The 14000-nt window shown below is 33.0% G+C and overlaps 1 protein-coding gene and 1 long non-coding RNA gene across 2 annotated transcripts; both read left to right on the top strand.

Moving 5' to 3' along the window:
- Positions 1–5446: 5446 nt before the first annotated feature.
- LOC133829464 (DNA-dependent metalloprotease WSS1-like) lies at positions 5447–7795 on the top strand. Its single transcript, XM_062259193.1, has 5 exons — positions 5447–5452; positions 5629–5679; positions 7057–7211; positions 7328–7523; positions 7742–7795. The coding sequence occupies exons 1-5, from the start codon at positions 5447–5449 to the stop codon at positions 7793–7795; spliced, it is 462 nt and encodes a 153-aa protein (XP_062115177.1).
- A 1062-nt stretch (positions 7796–8857) lies between these two features.
- LOC133827191 (uncharacterized) lies at positions 8858–10226 on the top strand. Its single transcript, XR_009889893.1, has 3 exons — positions 8858–8970; positions 9515–9578; positions 10157–10226. It is a non-coding gene; the product is annotated as an uncharacterized LOC133827191 (long non-coding RNA).
- The last annotated feature ends 3774 nt before the right edge of the window (positions 10227–14000 follow it).

Below are 14000 nucleotides of genomic sequence, written 5' to 3'. Positions count from 1 at the left end.
GTTGTACTTGTTTTGTTTGTAAAGTTATTGATCATCATGTGAGATATGGTAATTGTAAAATTAACCATAGTGAGATCGTGGTCAATACAATTGATGATGAGATCTTTGTGACCTTAATTGAATTTAATGCATTTGATGAGGAATGTATGATAACCCTAAAGAGAATTGACATGGTTCATGCATTTAGTGATGAGACTAATGCAACCTTAAGTAAAGATGAACATGTCAATGCAATTGATGATGAGATCATTGCAAAAGAAAGTGAAGATACTAAGGCCAATGTAGTTGATGTTGAGATCATTACAAACCTAAGTAAAGATACCAAGGCCAATGCATTTGATGTTGAGATCATTGCAACCTTGAGTGAAGTTAATGCAACTCAAGAAAAGGTGCAAGGATGGTGGTATGACACTTGTGCCCCCATTCATGCAACCTATGATAAAATTCTTTTCAAAACCTTTGAAAGTGCAAAGGTGGGACTTGAAGTCCAAATGGGAAATGAAAAGAGATCCAAGGTACTTGGAAGGGGCTGCATTGATGTGTTCTTCACTAATGGAAAGAAAGTGACCCAAATTAATGCTTTCTATATGTTCCCGATATGACTAGAAACTTTATGAGTGAAAGTCTATTGAGTAAATCTGGTATCAAAATGGAGTTTGAATTCAGTAAAATCACTTTAACTAAATTGGGCACTTTTGTGGGAAAGGGTTATACATGCGATGGAATGATCAAACTTTGTGCTATTGGTAGTGACAATAATGATATGACATCTAAATCTTGCAATATGATTAATTCTAATTCTATTACTTTGTGGCATAATAGACTTGCTCATATAGGTTTGTAGCATCTCATACTTTTACTTAGCTAGATAATAGTAGCATGTGCTGTCGTATTTTAGTTTTTGTGGTTATTGGTTCAAGCCGAGATTTAGTTGGAAACTCATAAAAATAGTTATGAATTTTATAAGTTTAACCCATGATTTAGAAATATTAATTTTATCATAAGGTTTGATTAATATAGCTGGTCCTATAAATGATATTTATTATAACATAAGGTTTAGATAGAATAATTAAGAACGTGATACTTGTCACATGTATGTTTATTAAGGATTTTAGATGAATAAATTAATCAAGGATAAACCTAGGAAGTCTAGAACCTTCCATCAACTGTTAGGAACACGTTTTACTCAGTCAAAGTGCTTTAAACAAATTCAAGTATGTTGAAAGTGTGCAAAAATATGTTTAATATATCAGCGTAAGTCGGTATATCGCAGCTATAGGGGTCGATATATCGCCTATGATTGATGCAGAAAACACATCAACTTTGCACGAACGAAACCACAGAGGCTCAGGATTTTGGGGTAGGAAATATATCGGCTCCCTTATGCATTTTTGAAAATCTGTGGAATCCGAGCTAGAAAACTTGGACTTACTCTTGAACATTTTTGACCGAGTTCTGGGCATCTGTTGAGCAGAAAATTAAATTTTTATTAAATTATTTATTCATTATAAGGAGTTAGTTTCACTCCTTGAACTCTATAAATAGGACCATTCACTTAGCCATTTGCTTCATCATTCAAGCATTTTTCAGAGCCTCCAAGCTGCTAATTTTTTTCTAGAGAGAAATACTAGGGTTTTGGGGGTTAAAAGCTTTCAAATCCAAGCTTTTCTAAACACTTGGGAAGTAAGATAGAGTGATATTTTAGTATTAAGGTGTAGATCGAAGTTCTAATCTATCTAAGGTGTTCTTTATCCTCAGGTTTAGTTCATTATAGTTCCTCTTATTCTTTTCATTTTCTTCAAATCCTAACTTGTTATAATGGTTTTGGTTAGGTGATTGATTTCCTTTGAAACATAAGGTTTTCGGTAAGTTCTTATCTTGATGATTTAAATCTTCTATTCATCTTCATTTCTTTAGAAAACTTATGGATCTTACTGTTTGGTGTTAGAAGTTCCCAATCTTGCTCTTGTCTCCAATATCCCAGTTTTTGGTAAGGAAAATAGGTTAGATTTTATGTGTTATGATTATGTTTATAAGCTATGTGTGTGTGTGTATGTATGTATGTATGTGTGTGTGTATGTATGTATAGACTATAGTTATGTTTAAACCTACCTCTAAATAGTAGCAAGAAGACCTAGAAGGTTTATCATATACTATATTTGTGTCTAAACCTACCTCTAAATAGTAGCAAGAGGACTTAGATGGTTTCTATCACATACTACGGTAATGAGTTAATAGCCATTAATTTGTAGTCTTATGTTTTATGATTTACGCTTTTACGTCATACGTTTTATGATTTATGTTTATACGTTTTATGGTTTATGATATGTTTTAGTAGTTTTTCCTTACTGGGCATTAGACTCATTCCTTTTTTATTTAGATTGTGCAGGTAAATGAATATGGAAGGCAGGACGGATCCATGGAGGCTTTGGCATGTGTATTGGGCGAGAACTAAGTGAATGGACTTGTGGGAAAGATTGAGGATGACATTTATGTTTTTAGTCATTTTAATTATGTATTTATGATTTTCCGCATTTAGTATTTGAACAATTAATTAAAGGTTTTGTTTTCATTATCATTTTATGTAATAACAATGGGATCTTGTATTTTGGATTTTCATAATAAAGTTCTATTATTTTATGTATGTATTCCAAAATAGTAGTTATGCTTAGTAGTTTTTAATGGTCCGAAGTCTATAAGTTACTCGTGTCATTACAAGGTTATAGCACAATTAAAAGAGTTGTTAAATGTGGATTGATTAATTGTGATGATGTGAATGAGCATGATGAATGTGAATTATGTGTTAAGTCTAAAATGGTAAAGAGGCATTTTCCAAGTGTTGATAGATGTTCAAAATTGCTAGATTTAATACATAGTGATTTATGTGAATTGAATGACATGTTGACTACAGGAGGAAATAGATACTTCATAACTTTTATGGACGATTGCTCTAGGTATACTTATGTGTATTTACTTAAGAGTAACGATGAGGAATTTAATGCATTTAAAATATATAAATTTGAAGTAGAAAATCAATTGGAAAGAAAAATAAAGACTCTCAGAAGAGATAGAGGTGGTGAATACTTTTCAAATGATTTCATTGTATTTTGTGAAGAACATGGCATTATACATGAATGCACTGCACCATACACTCCACAACAAAATGGAATAGCTAAAAGAAAGAATATGACTTATCTTGAGATGATTAACTCTATGCTTGTACATGCTAAATTGTGTTATAATTTGTGGGGTAAAGCCTTGCTTGCTGCGTGTCATATATTGAATCGAATCCCTATGAAAAAGAACAGTGTGTCTCCATATGAGTTATGGAGAGGAAAGAAGCCTAACTTAGGCTATCTTAAAATGTTGGGGTGCCTTGCTTATTGCAAGAGCACGGAACCTAAAAGGACCAAGTTGGGTCTAAGGGCCGTAAAGTGTGCATTTGTTGGCTATGCCTCAAATAGCAAGGCCTATAGACTATTAGACTTGGAGTCTAATGTGATAATTGAGTCAAGAGATGTGGAGTTCTTTGAGAATATGTTATATTGTGATAGAAACTCTCAAGAACCCACAGGTGTTGGAGAATCTCTTAAAGAGAATGATCCAAAGGTTGATGAGGAACCTATATTGTCTCGGAGAAGCCAAAGGTTTAAAGAGTTGGGATCAATTAAGGAATCTATGGTAGACTTGAAGAAGTCACATGGAAATTTCCTATGATTATTCAAGTTGAGGATGATCCCAAAACCTACCAAGAAGGAATGTCTTCATGAGACTATGTTTTTGGGAATGAGACAATAAATGATGAGATAGATTCAATTATGTAAATTCACACATGGTAATTGGTAGACCTTTCACAAGGTTAAAAACCAATTGGGTGCAAGTGGGTATTTCAGAGGAAATATCACACCGATCACATACAATCCTTCAAAACTAGATGAGTAGCTAAAGGGTTAAACAAAAGGAAAGAATTGATTACTTCGACGCATATGCAGCGGTTGCTAGAAAAACCACGAAAAGAATTTTATTTGCCTTATCATCAATATATAACCTTTATGTTCATCAAATCGATGTCAAAATGACATTCATAAATGGAGATCTCAATGAGGAGAATTATATGGAACAACCGGAGGGTTTTGTTCTAAAGAGAAATGAACATAAAGTGTGTAGGCTTACTAAATCATTATATGGTTTAAAACAAGCACCGAAACAATGGCATGAGAAGTTTGATAAAGCTATTGTTCGAATGGGTGTAGACACAGTAACGGAGAAGTGCTTATACTCTAAGACTTGTGATGACTATGTCATATAGATGTGTCTATATATTGATGATTGTTAATTTTGAGTAACAGAAACGAAGAGGTTTCTATCTTCCACTTTCTAAACACTACAAGAATTTTGAGTAAATATTACGTTAAGTTATAGCATATTTTTTAAAGTGTTATTAATGATTTAGCTCTAAAATATTTGGGGAGAAATTTAGCGCCAAGTGAATTAGTAATGGCGCCTTTACTTTTCATTTTTTTTATTATTTTACACAACACTCTCATTTTGAATATGGATTCTCTTTAAACGCGTAAATCCCTTCATTATCACCATTCATTTCATCGATTCTCTTTAGCCTCCACGAGAGAGTGCTCAAACCACACGGCGTTGTTCTCCTCCACCGGCAGTCAGATCGGTCTACTCCAACATCACGAAGTCGCTCTCCACCCCATCGGCTCGACTTAGCAAACATCAAAGGTACTCTTTCTTGTCCTAACCTCACTCTGGTAATGGTTCCTACTCTTCAGTAAATGAGAGAGAGCCCTAAGCCGCTGCCCTCTCCTCCTCTCACTCCTATCCGTTATTCTTCTTTTTCTTGGAAGAATAGGTGATGGCGCCTGGTGGAGGCAGAGGCAAAGGCGAGGTCACGGGTTCGACGATGCGTGGGTCTTCTTCTCCTTAGCACACGACAGAGGCGAGATCTGGTATGTTTCCTCTTTACTTATTTTTTTTGTTGTTGGTTGGTTCATGGTAGTCGAAGCCTTAGAATGGGGTATTTTAATTATTGTGTGTTTAATAATCTTATAGGTTTTCTTCATAGTATATGATTTGTCTTTCATTTTAGTTATTATATGTGGATTTTTGAATATGAGTATGAGTTTAATGAAGTTTGAATCTGGGTGTTGTTCTTCTTTCCTAGTCACTCATTCCATTGTCATCTTTCTGGCCTCCCTCCCCCGTTCCTCAACCTCACCATTCATCTCTCAATATTGCTCCATCAATTTTGATTTCTGCAATTTTTTGTCGCATGTGTATATATAACTACAATATTGTGATTATTTGTGGGAATTTTTGTTTAAATTAGGGATTGAATATACTGTACTATGTTCGAAGCAAGAAAGAAAGTTTGTGAATCATTATTTACAGTTAGCATCATTTTTTTATTGGTTTATTGGAGCATAAAATGAAGGTATGAGTTCTCAAATCGATAGTATATTTTTAAATTTTACTTGTACATTCAAGCTCGCGATGGACTCGTGAGGTTAGCAGAATTCTTGTGATGATTTTTTGTTCTTAATCTGATTGTGGTAATAATTTTTGTTTTCAAGTTCTCTCCCTCTTAATGTAATCTGTCATGATTTTTAGGCTAGTCTATCCGGCCTTGGAAAGTTTCCATTTGTTGTGATGGCAAACAAGGTAGTTATTGATGGTGTAAACAGTCGGGTGGTAACTTATTTTATCCTCTTTGTATTTCTACCAAAAAAATTTGCTGCTGTGTTTTGCTTGTTTATAGCAAAAAATAATGGTGATTTTGTTCTTTTAGAGTGTGCCCCTGCAGCTGTCTTATAGTGTATCGAATTATTTTTCAACTTCCTCTGCTGGGTATTCTAATCCAATTAGGTCTATATTATAATATTTATATATATATGTACATATATGTTTACTCTATCTTTATTTGCCAAAAGTGATGCAGTGAGGTTTAAAGTTGTGGTGTTTATTGTAATCATCTTGAAAATTAAATTGGCAGGTAGTTTATTAAGTGTTTGCATCGTTTGTTTCCATTTCATAAGATTCCATCCATAAATGTATATGAGTTATATTTTTGAGTATTGGACAGTCCATAATTTTTTCTATAACTTGCTTTGTTTCTAGGTGTTTTATTCATTTGCCTTGAAACTGTTTTATTAATTTACTACAAGAAATTTTTGGGTGATATTTCTACTAAAGACCATAAGAATGCCCAATTGTAGTGTGAACAGAATTGAAATGTCCTTGAAGTAACCATAAGTATGGCATGATTTAGATTTTCAATTCTTTTTATCTTAATAGCTCAACCCTTTTGACACTTGCCTGCCTCCTTTATTGAGCGAATTTTCAATTACTTCAGGTGACTATTATGGTTCTAGACCAAGAACTTGATTTCTCTAATGTTTTTTCTGTTTGAATCTTGTAGTTGATCCCTATGGCTTCAATCTTATAGCCTTGTCTCTTCATTGAAGTTATTTATGTCTTTGCTTACTTTCAAAGAAGTAGAAATAAAGACACCAACTGTGCCAGTTTCTTCTTTCCTTTCCTTTCTTTTAATTTATTATTATTATTATTTTATTTATTAAAATAATTTTTATATGGATTTTCCATTATTTATGTGGACTAATGATATAGTTGGTGACCTCCTTACGTTTTAGCCAACCTGTGAAATCTTGAGGGATACCATGTAATTAACTGGAATTTGATTGACTCTTGAAGTAATATACGTGAAACCTTGAGTCAACCTGTTCAATGAAACTTACATTGTCAAAGAGCATTTGTGATATTGACCCTTCTTTTTAAGACATAAAAATTGATTCTTTCTATTTGTGCAACAAAGTTTTGATGCCTGATTAAAACTTACTGTACTGATCTCTGAAATAAGAACAATATAAACTCTTTACTGTACTGATCTTTGATTAAAGATTAAGATATTTTTTTTGATTTGATTTCCATCTTTTCTTGATGCTTTTCTGAACATCAAAAGCTTCTTTTAATTTTGGTTTATGGGTGGATTTTTTATTTTTATTTTGTTTTGGTATTCAGAGAGATGAATGTGATCTTCACAAGGTTTGCAAAATTAATGCCTTGAAGAAGTCAGGGGTGGAAAAAGCTTGGAAGATTCTTGAAAATGTGGCCAAACAGATCCAACCCATTATGTCTAACCACAAATGGCGCGTCAAGCTTCTTTTTGAGGTATGGTATATTGTTGTCTTTTTCTCTAGTAAGTTTTTTTGGAGCTTATTTTGGTAAAAAGTTGCATTTTTGTTATACCAATTTGCTTTTACTGTGTTTTATATACAAGTATGAACGACAGCCCAAAAAATCTGTCTCTTCTGGGACTGAATGTAGGAGGAGGACTTCAAGAAAAGATAAGGCTTAGAAGGCCGAATAGAGACTGGGATTTCTTCCCTTTTGATCAAACTCTTGATACCACGTTTCATGAGCTTTGCTACAATACTCATGGCCCTCATAATGCCAACTTCTACAAGCTTTGGGACGAACTTAGAATGGTATAAATTTGTATACATGCATATATATAGCTCTCATTATCTTTAGTAATGTTACTGTGATTGTTAAATTTGATCGTTGCATTTGTTACCTTTTCATTTTTTTGGGTGGTGGTTTATTCTTGTCCCATGTGCCTTTTCTTTTAATTTTTTTTTATGGAATATACGTGCACAAGTAATGTTAGCATTTTCATTTTTATAAGTTGATGCAATGTCTTCAGATTATTCCTTTTAAGGTTGAAGACTTCAGCTGTAGTTGTCTGAGTTATGATTGATGTTTACAATAGTGATTGTATATAATTGCTGCATTGAATTGTTATATTTCTAAATATAACATGTTCAGTTACGTTTTAATTGTAGTCATAAGGTTTCTGGTTCTACTGATTTTCTTTATTGATTAAGCTAATATATAATGTATTTTCTTAGCTATGCATATACATGAACTGTTCTAATAGGTGATAATAAATAAAGTAATCTACATTTGTTTTGATGAGTTTTTGCTGCTAAACCATCTAAGGGCTTCTCTTTTCTTCACTCCATCCCACTCTTGTTGAATTTGATTGTTGGCCTGTTTAATCAAAGAGGTGTTCTCTGCATTTTCTTTTCTACTTGGCTATTATTAGTATTCATTGAAAGGCTTAGATGGGGATAAAATTGGTCTCAAGAGTCAAGACAGTCCATGGTGGTAAAGCAACTGTATATGAACCTATCATTTTTAATATCTATGTTAGTTCTCTGTTTCTCCCTTTTATGGAATTGTTTGTTTGGGATTGATCAAGCAAAGATTACAACTTGATGATGTAAAATATATTTTGTATTGGGTTTATGAAAGCTGATAGTTTCATAGCTTTTGATAATGTAGCTTTGGTTAGTTTCATAGCCTTTTATTTTGTATTTGATTACCCTCTGATAAAAGATAAGTTTATTTATTTATTTTAGTTTCCCCTCCTTTGTTAGGAATTTTCCATTTTGTGAACTTTGAATAATCTTTTTCCTATTTGCAATACTAATGTATTTGGAGCTATTACAGTTTTGGTTTCGTTTGGTGCTTGTAGTTAATTCTAAAAATAAATTAGCTATTATTGGTTCTGTTTTGAGTCTGAATTATGTGAGAGATAATAGTATTGATGTTGTTTTCTCCGTTCTTTCGACATTTTTTTATTATCAATTTTATTATGTAAATTGGTGAACAAATATAATTGATTCTCTTGAACAATCAAAAATGTATTTATAATCTATTTGTGTGTATTTATGTTATTAGTTATGTTCTGTTAGGGTTCATCTATGTTTTGCTATATTTTTATGTCAAATTTTTCTCTGTTTTTGACAGAATTTTACAAGATGGTCTGTGAGGCAGATGAAACTGATCTAAATATACACGTATTGGCTGTCATGCTACCACATTATGATGGCTTGAGCTTGTAAAGAATGCTGCTTAACAGTTCATCAGGTTATACTTCTGTTATTATTAGAGATTGTAAAGAAATAAGAGTTTGTTTATAGCATTGGATTTGACATGTATCTTAGGATGTTAGTTGTTTTAGTTAGTAAACCTCGCACGTATTCTTTCAGTGTGTAAATATATGTAGGGAGGGATTCGTTTGGTGCGGTTTGCATACATATTCAATTATATTGAATTTGATGAGCCAGATCTTACATTAACCTTACTGAAAGTTTTATAATTGGTGGCCTTGAGTAGTGTTGGTTTCTTTAATTTTTATTGTGCTTGAATGCATTTTTAATTGAAATCAGAAGTAATTTACTAGCCATTGATTCTCATGGTCTTCTAAAGTAGCATCTTTCTGATTATAATGTAATGTTATGATCTGAGTCTTTTCTAGTTTCATGGAGAATACTATCATTTATTATTCATTTATAGAATGCTTTTGACAATAAATTAATTGATGTGGAAGAAATTACATGCTTTTGGGTGCATAATATAAATTACAAATGATTTAGACACTTAGCTATGCTTATTTCTTTCTGTTTTGCAGGTGCACCAGTGGCTGTGAGGTTTGATGGTGGCAGGGCTTGGAAAGGCGAGGTGTAGGCTCGATGGTACGTATCTCTTCTAAATCTCTCTCTCTCTTGTCTTCTGATTTTGTTTTCCCTCATAGGAGTGATAGACTTTTCTAGTTTAATCAATGGCGGTCCCATATTTTTTAGATTGCGACATTTAAATGATGAGTATTTCCTTCTGTTATGGTGTATTCAGTATTTCCATCTGTTTTCTGTTAATTTTGTTTGCTTGTAGGGTTTGCTTTTGTTTACAGCTTGCCTACAGCTACATTTTGATCTCTGTTTCAGGCTCCTGTTAGTGGTATTTTTTATGCTCTGCAACTAGTTTTGTTTTATGTTTTTATGCTCTACATTTTGATCACATGCTTTTAACCTTTGAAAAATGGCACTACTAAATTTCTTTTTATTTAAGTCTTTTAACTCTAAGGCTAAAATGGTAGCTACAAAGGGGATACCTCCCAAAGACTAGGAGCCTAAGACAATTGGCATCTAATTATGTATCTGAGCTCTATTTATATGATCTTGTTTACTTTTTGACCTTAAATTCAACCTAATTGTTTCTAGATCTTAATCTACATGCTCCTTTCATTATTTACCCCTTTTCATGTGTTTTGCAGAAGGAGAAATTGATTATGTGAGGGTTTTGAATGGAGCCCTTCCAAATGATATGGGAGTTTTTGGCTGGTGTTCTGTTCCAATTGATTTCAGTGCAAGGTTTTTCCACTGTAAATTTTAGAGGTTTTTGAGTAGTAAAATTGTGGAGCAAATATATTTGCTCTCATATTGCTTCTTTGAAAGATGAACTTGAGTGTTGCTCTGTCTTGCATTGGTGTTTGGACTTGTGAATGATGATAAACTGTAATAAACTTTGAAAGATGAACTTGAGTGTTGCTCTATCTCGTTTTAATGTTCTTTCATTACATGGTATCACCTTTCTTTTCATTAGATCTTTCCATATTTGGCTTAGTTAGTGAATTATTTGTTTACTTTTGTGTGTGTCTGTGTCTGTCAGTGTTGGATTGATTTTCTTTTGATGGTTGCCTTATCCAAAATACAGGTTTAGCTATCTGAGCAGGGAGTACAAATATTTCTTTTGGGAAGACAATCTAAATCACTAGGTATATCTTTTAGCTCTTTTCGATTAGCTCAATAAATGATCTGTTTTGTGTGTTGCTTCAGTTTAGAATTAACTTTAATTAGTTGGCTCATGTTTCTCCAGGCAATGGAAAGCTCTGGTGAGAAATTTATAGGTAAACATGACTTCCGAAATTTTTGTAAGATGGATGCACTAAATGTGCACACCTGCATGCGTCGTGACAAGTCATTTGAAATTGCTCCTTGTGATGTGAGGTTAACACTGGTAGATTAATTCTCTCTCATTCATGTTGAAATTCAGTAGTTAAACTTGACCTTTCTTGCCTAGGTTATAATTATAGTTGTACTTATTGATTTATTCTATAAAACATGTAATTGAGGGTGCAGGAACTATGTGTGAGAACTATTGGGTTTTCTTTATAAATTAGTTGTTGTATTGTATATATATATATATTTATATGTTTGGTTGGTGTTTCATTTGCATTTTCATTTCATAATCATAAAGTGTTTGAGCTAACTTTTCTAATGAGTATTTTACCAAGCATAAATCTTCAATCTTTCATGCCTATGTGCAATAGTTAGTGTAATTGCATGGCCATCTTATAAAGTCGTAATGAGGTTATTAACTTTCTTTCTTTTTGTACTCTTTTAGTTTATTATTAACTCTAAGTTTAAGCATTAATTATTTAAACTCTTGTGTAGCTAAGCAAATCAACCTCACAACAAAGACAAGTGCACAATGGAATGGATGATGAATTGGAGGCTGGAGCAAGCTTCATGGTTTACTTTTTATGTATCTTGTTATGATTCTGTTTTTTACTTTTGAAGCAAAAGATGTGAAGACTATAGAATTTTATTATGTATGCTTTCAAACTCAAGTTAGAACTAAGAACTTTTGAAGTGGACAGCGTCATCATGGTTTGAAGTAGTTTGTCTTCAAATGTAAAAATACTCATGGTTTATCATATATATTGAATATTTTAGATTTTTTGATCTATTTAATATTGCACTTGTGAGCAATTGTGATTTTTTTAATCAAAATACAATAATAACAACTTTTTACAGCAATTAAAAATGCATACTACAAAATAACAAAATGTTATTACTGGGAGAATTTACAATAATTATGGTTGTTTTGTATAATATATTATAATTGGGACAAAAAGTTATGATTTATATAATAGAATGAATTAAAAACGTTATAAAATGATCAAATATAACAATTTTCATAACAGTTGGAAAGTGTTATGCATAAAGTATAAGATTAAACTTCAAATTTATAACCTAATACTCTAATTAAATGTTATTATTTGAATATTATAACAACTAAAAATGTGTTATTGAATAGTTTAAGATAACATCGAACATAACATTCGAATAATGTTATAGAAAAGACAGGACATTTAATAACAGGGGCTATGTTAGCGTTTTCAGAAGTGTTATCAATACTCCTGGTTAGCAGTTTTTAAGTGTTATGAATACTGTTTTTTCTTGTAGTGAAAGGAAGAACCTTTGAGAGGTTGATACCTTCTTTGGTATAAAAGTGAGAAGAAATGGTGGGGGTTATGCCTTAAGTCAAGCTCACTTTGTTGAGAAAGTTCTTGACAAGTTTAGTAATCTCAAAATCAAAAAGTCGAATACACCATTTGATTCAAGCTTAAAGCTTGAAAAGAACAATGGTAGAGTAGTTAGTAAACCAAGTGGGTTTACTAGAAATCCAAGTATGGAATATTGAAAAGTGATTGAAAGCATTCTAGGGTACCTTAAAATGACCAAGTAGCTAGGCCTCTAATATTCAAAGTTCCCGAAGATACTTGAAGGATATTTCGATGCGAGTTGGATATATGTGTAGGAGATAATCTCTCCACAAGTGGTTGGGTGTTTATGCTCAGAGGAGGAGCGGTTTCTTAGGGTTCAAAGAAAAAAACATATATTTCACTCAACCATGGAGAATGAGTATATGACTTTAGCGACAAATGGAAAAGAGGCCAAGTGGCTTAGGGATTTTATGAGGAATATCCCAATGGTGATAAACAAGCCACATTAGCTAGAGCTTATAATGGCATGAAAAGTCTAGACATATAAGTCTAGGACATGAGTATATGAGACAATTGATTTGAGGAGGAATCATATCGATCTCATGTATAAAGACAAGTGAGAACTTATCAGATCCATACACAAAACCTCTTGTGAAGAGGTTAGTAAGTTCTACTTCAAAAGGGATGGGACTAAAACTCCTTGAATAATATATTCACCAATGATGGCAACCAAAATCCAAACTTGTGAACATCAAGGGCAAGAGTTCAATGGGTAAGAACAAGTTATTGGGTGAATAGTTACAACACTAACAAAATCATGAGTTTCATCCAAGGATTGTTAGTGTTGGTTGTTACCGAGTGAGGGTTAAGCCTAAGGAATTTGATGAAGTTCATTTGTGTGCAACAAGCATCTCTAAAAGTAACAAAGATGTTATAAGAACTCCACTTATGTGAATTTAGAGGTGGTGCCGCCTTTCATGGGAGTTGGAGTTTCTCCCCAGAAAGTTCATGAAATGGATGAGCACATGGCCATATGAGTGTTAAGTGAGAAAAATGTGAAAATGAATGGTCAAGTGGAGGTGTGTGTGGTGTTATCGGTTTTATCATTAAGGAGTACTTGGTTCAATCTTTAAGACACCAATGACTTTGATAAGGCTTTGTAATACTTTCACTAAGATAAAGTTCAAATCGAAAGATACTTTACTTTATGCAACAAAATTGTTAAGCTAAGAAGAGTGGATTATATTTAACCAAGTGGGGGAATGTTGAGATTGGTTAAATATAATGGTTAAGAAGTTTAAACGTTGAGGTGCAAAACACTTAACGGTTTTCACTTAAAAAGAAGTGAAAGCATGAGATTGTGTAGAAGGCATCTAAAAGTGACTTTTGTGGGTCTAAAGTGATACAATGAGGTATCCAAACATTCCCAAAAAGTTTTGTAGTATTTGGAGCAATTTTAGGACCATTGGATAGGTCCAAAATTAGAGAGGTTGCGATGTGTCGCCTCCTAAGTGGCGTAGCATCGCCAAAATGGGAAGGGCTTCAAAAGCCCTAGTAGGCAATGCATCTCCTGCCAGTAGGCGACATATCGCTTGACAGGTGATACATCGCCTCCATGTAGGCGATACATTGTCTGGGCAGTCTTTTAGGGTCGTACAATTTACGTAAAATGCTCCAAATAATGTGTTTTAAATGCTCTAATCCTGTTGGTTAGACTAATGATGCTGACTACACTATTTATATATGGGTTATTAGAGTTGAAAAGCCTTGATCACACTTTCCAACTCTCTCTCTAAAAACTCACACTCTCTAGCTTTCTAAGACCAAA

The sequence above is a fragment of the Humulus lupulus genome, chromosome 1 (assembly GCF_963169125.1).
Source record: "Humulus lupulus chromosome 1, drHumLupu1.1, whole genome shotgun sequence".
NCBI lineage: Eukaryota > Viridiplantae > Streptophyta > Magnoliopsida > Rosales > Cannabaceae > Humulus > Humulus lupulus.
Note: the sequence above shows the minus strand (reverse complement) of the source record. Positions and strands in the feature narration are given on the sequence as shown.

What these genes read in the sequence shown, in the direction of transcription:
- LOC133829464 (XM_062259193.1), top strand. An exon ending in TTGTTGTGATGGCAAACAAG is followed by an intron (nt 5,680 to 7,056) that starts GTAGTTATTGAT and finishes TTTGGTATTCAG; the next exon opens with AGAGATGAATGTGATCTTCA. An exon ending in AAGCTTCTTTTTGAGGTATG is followed by an intron (nt 7,212 to 7,327) that starts GTATATTGTTGT and finishes TATGAACGACAG; the next exon opens with CCCAAAAAATCTGTCTCTTC.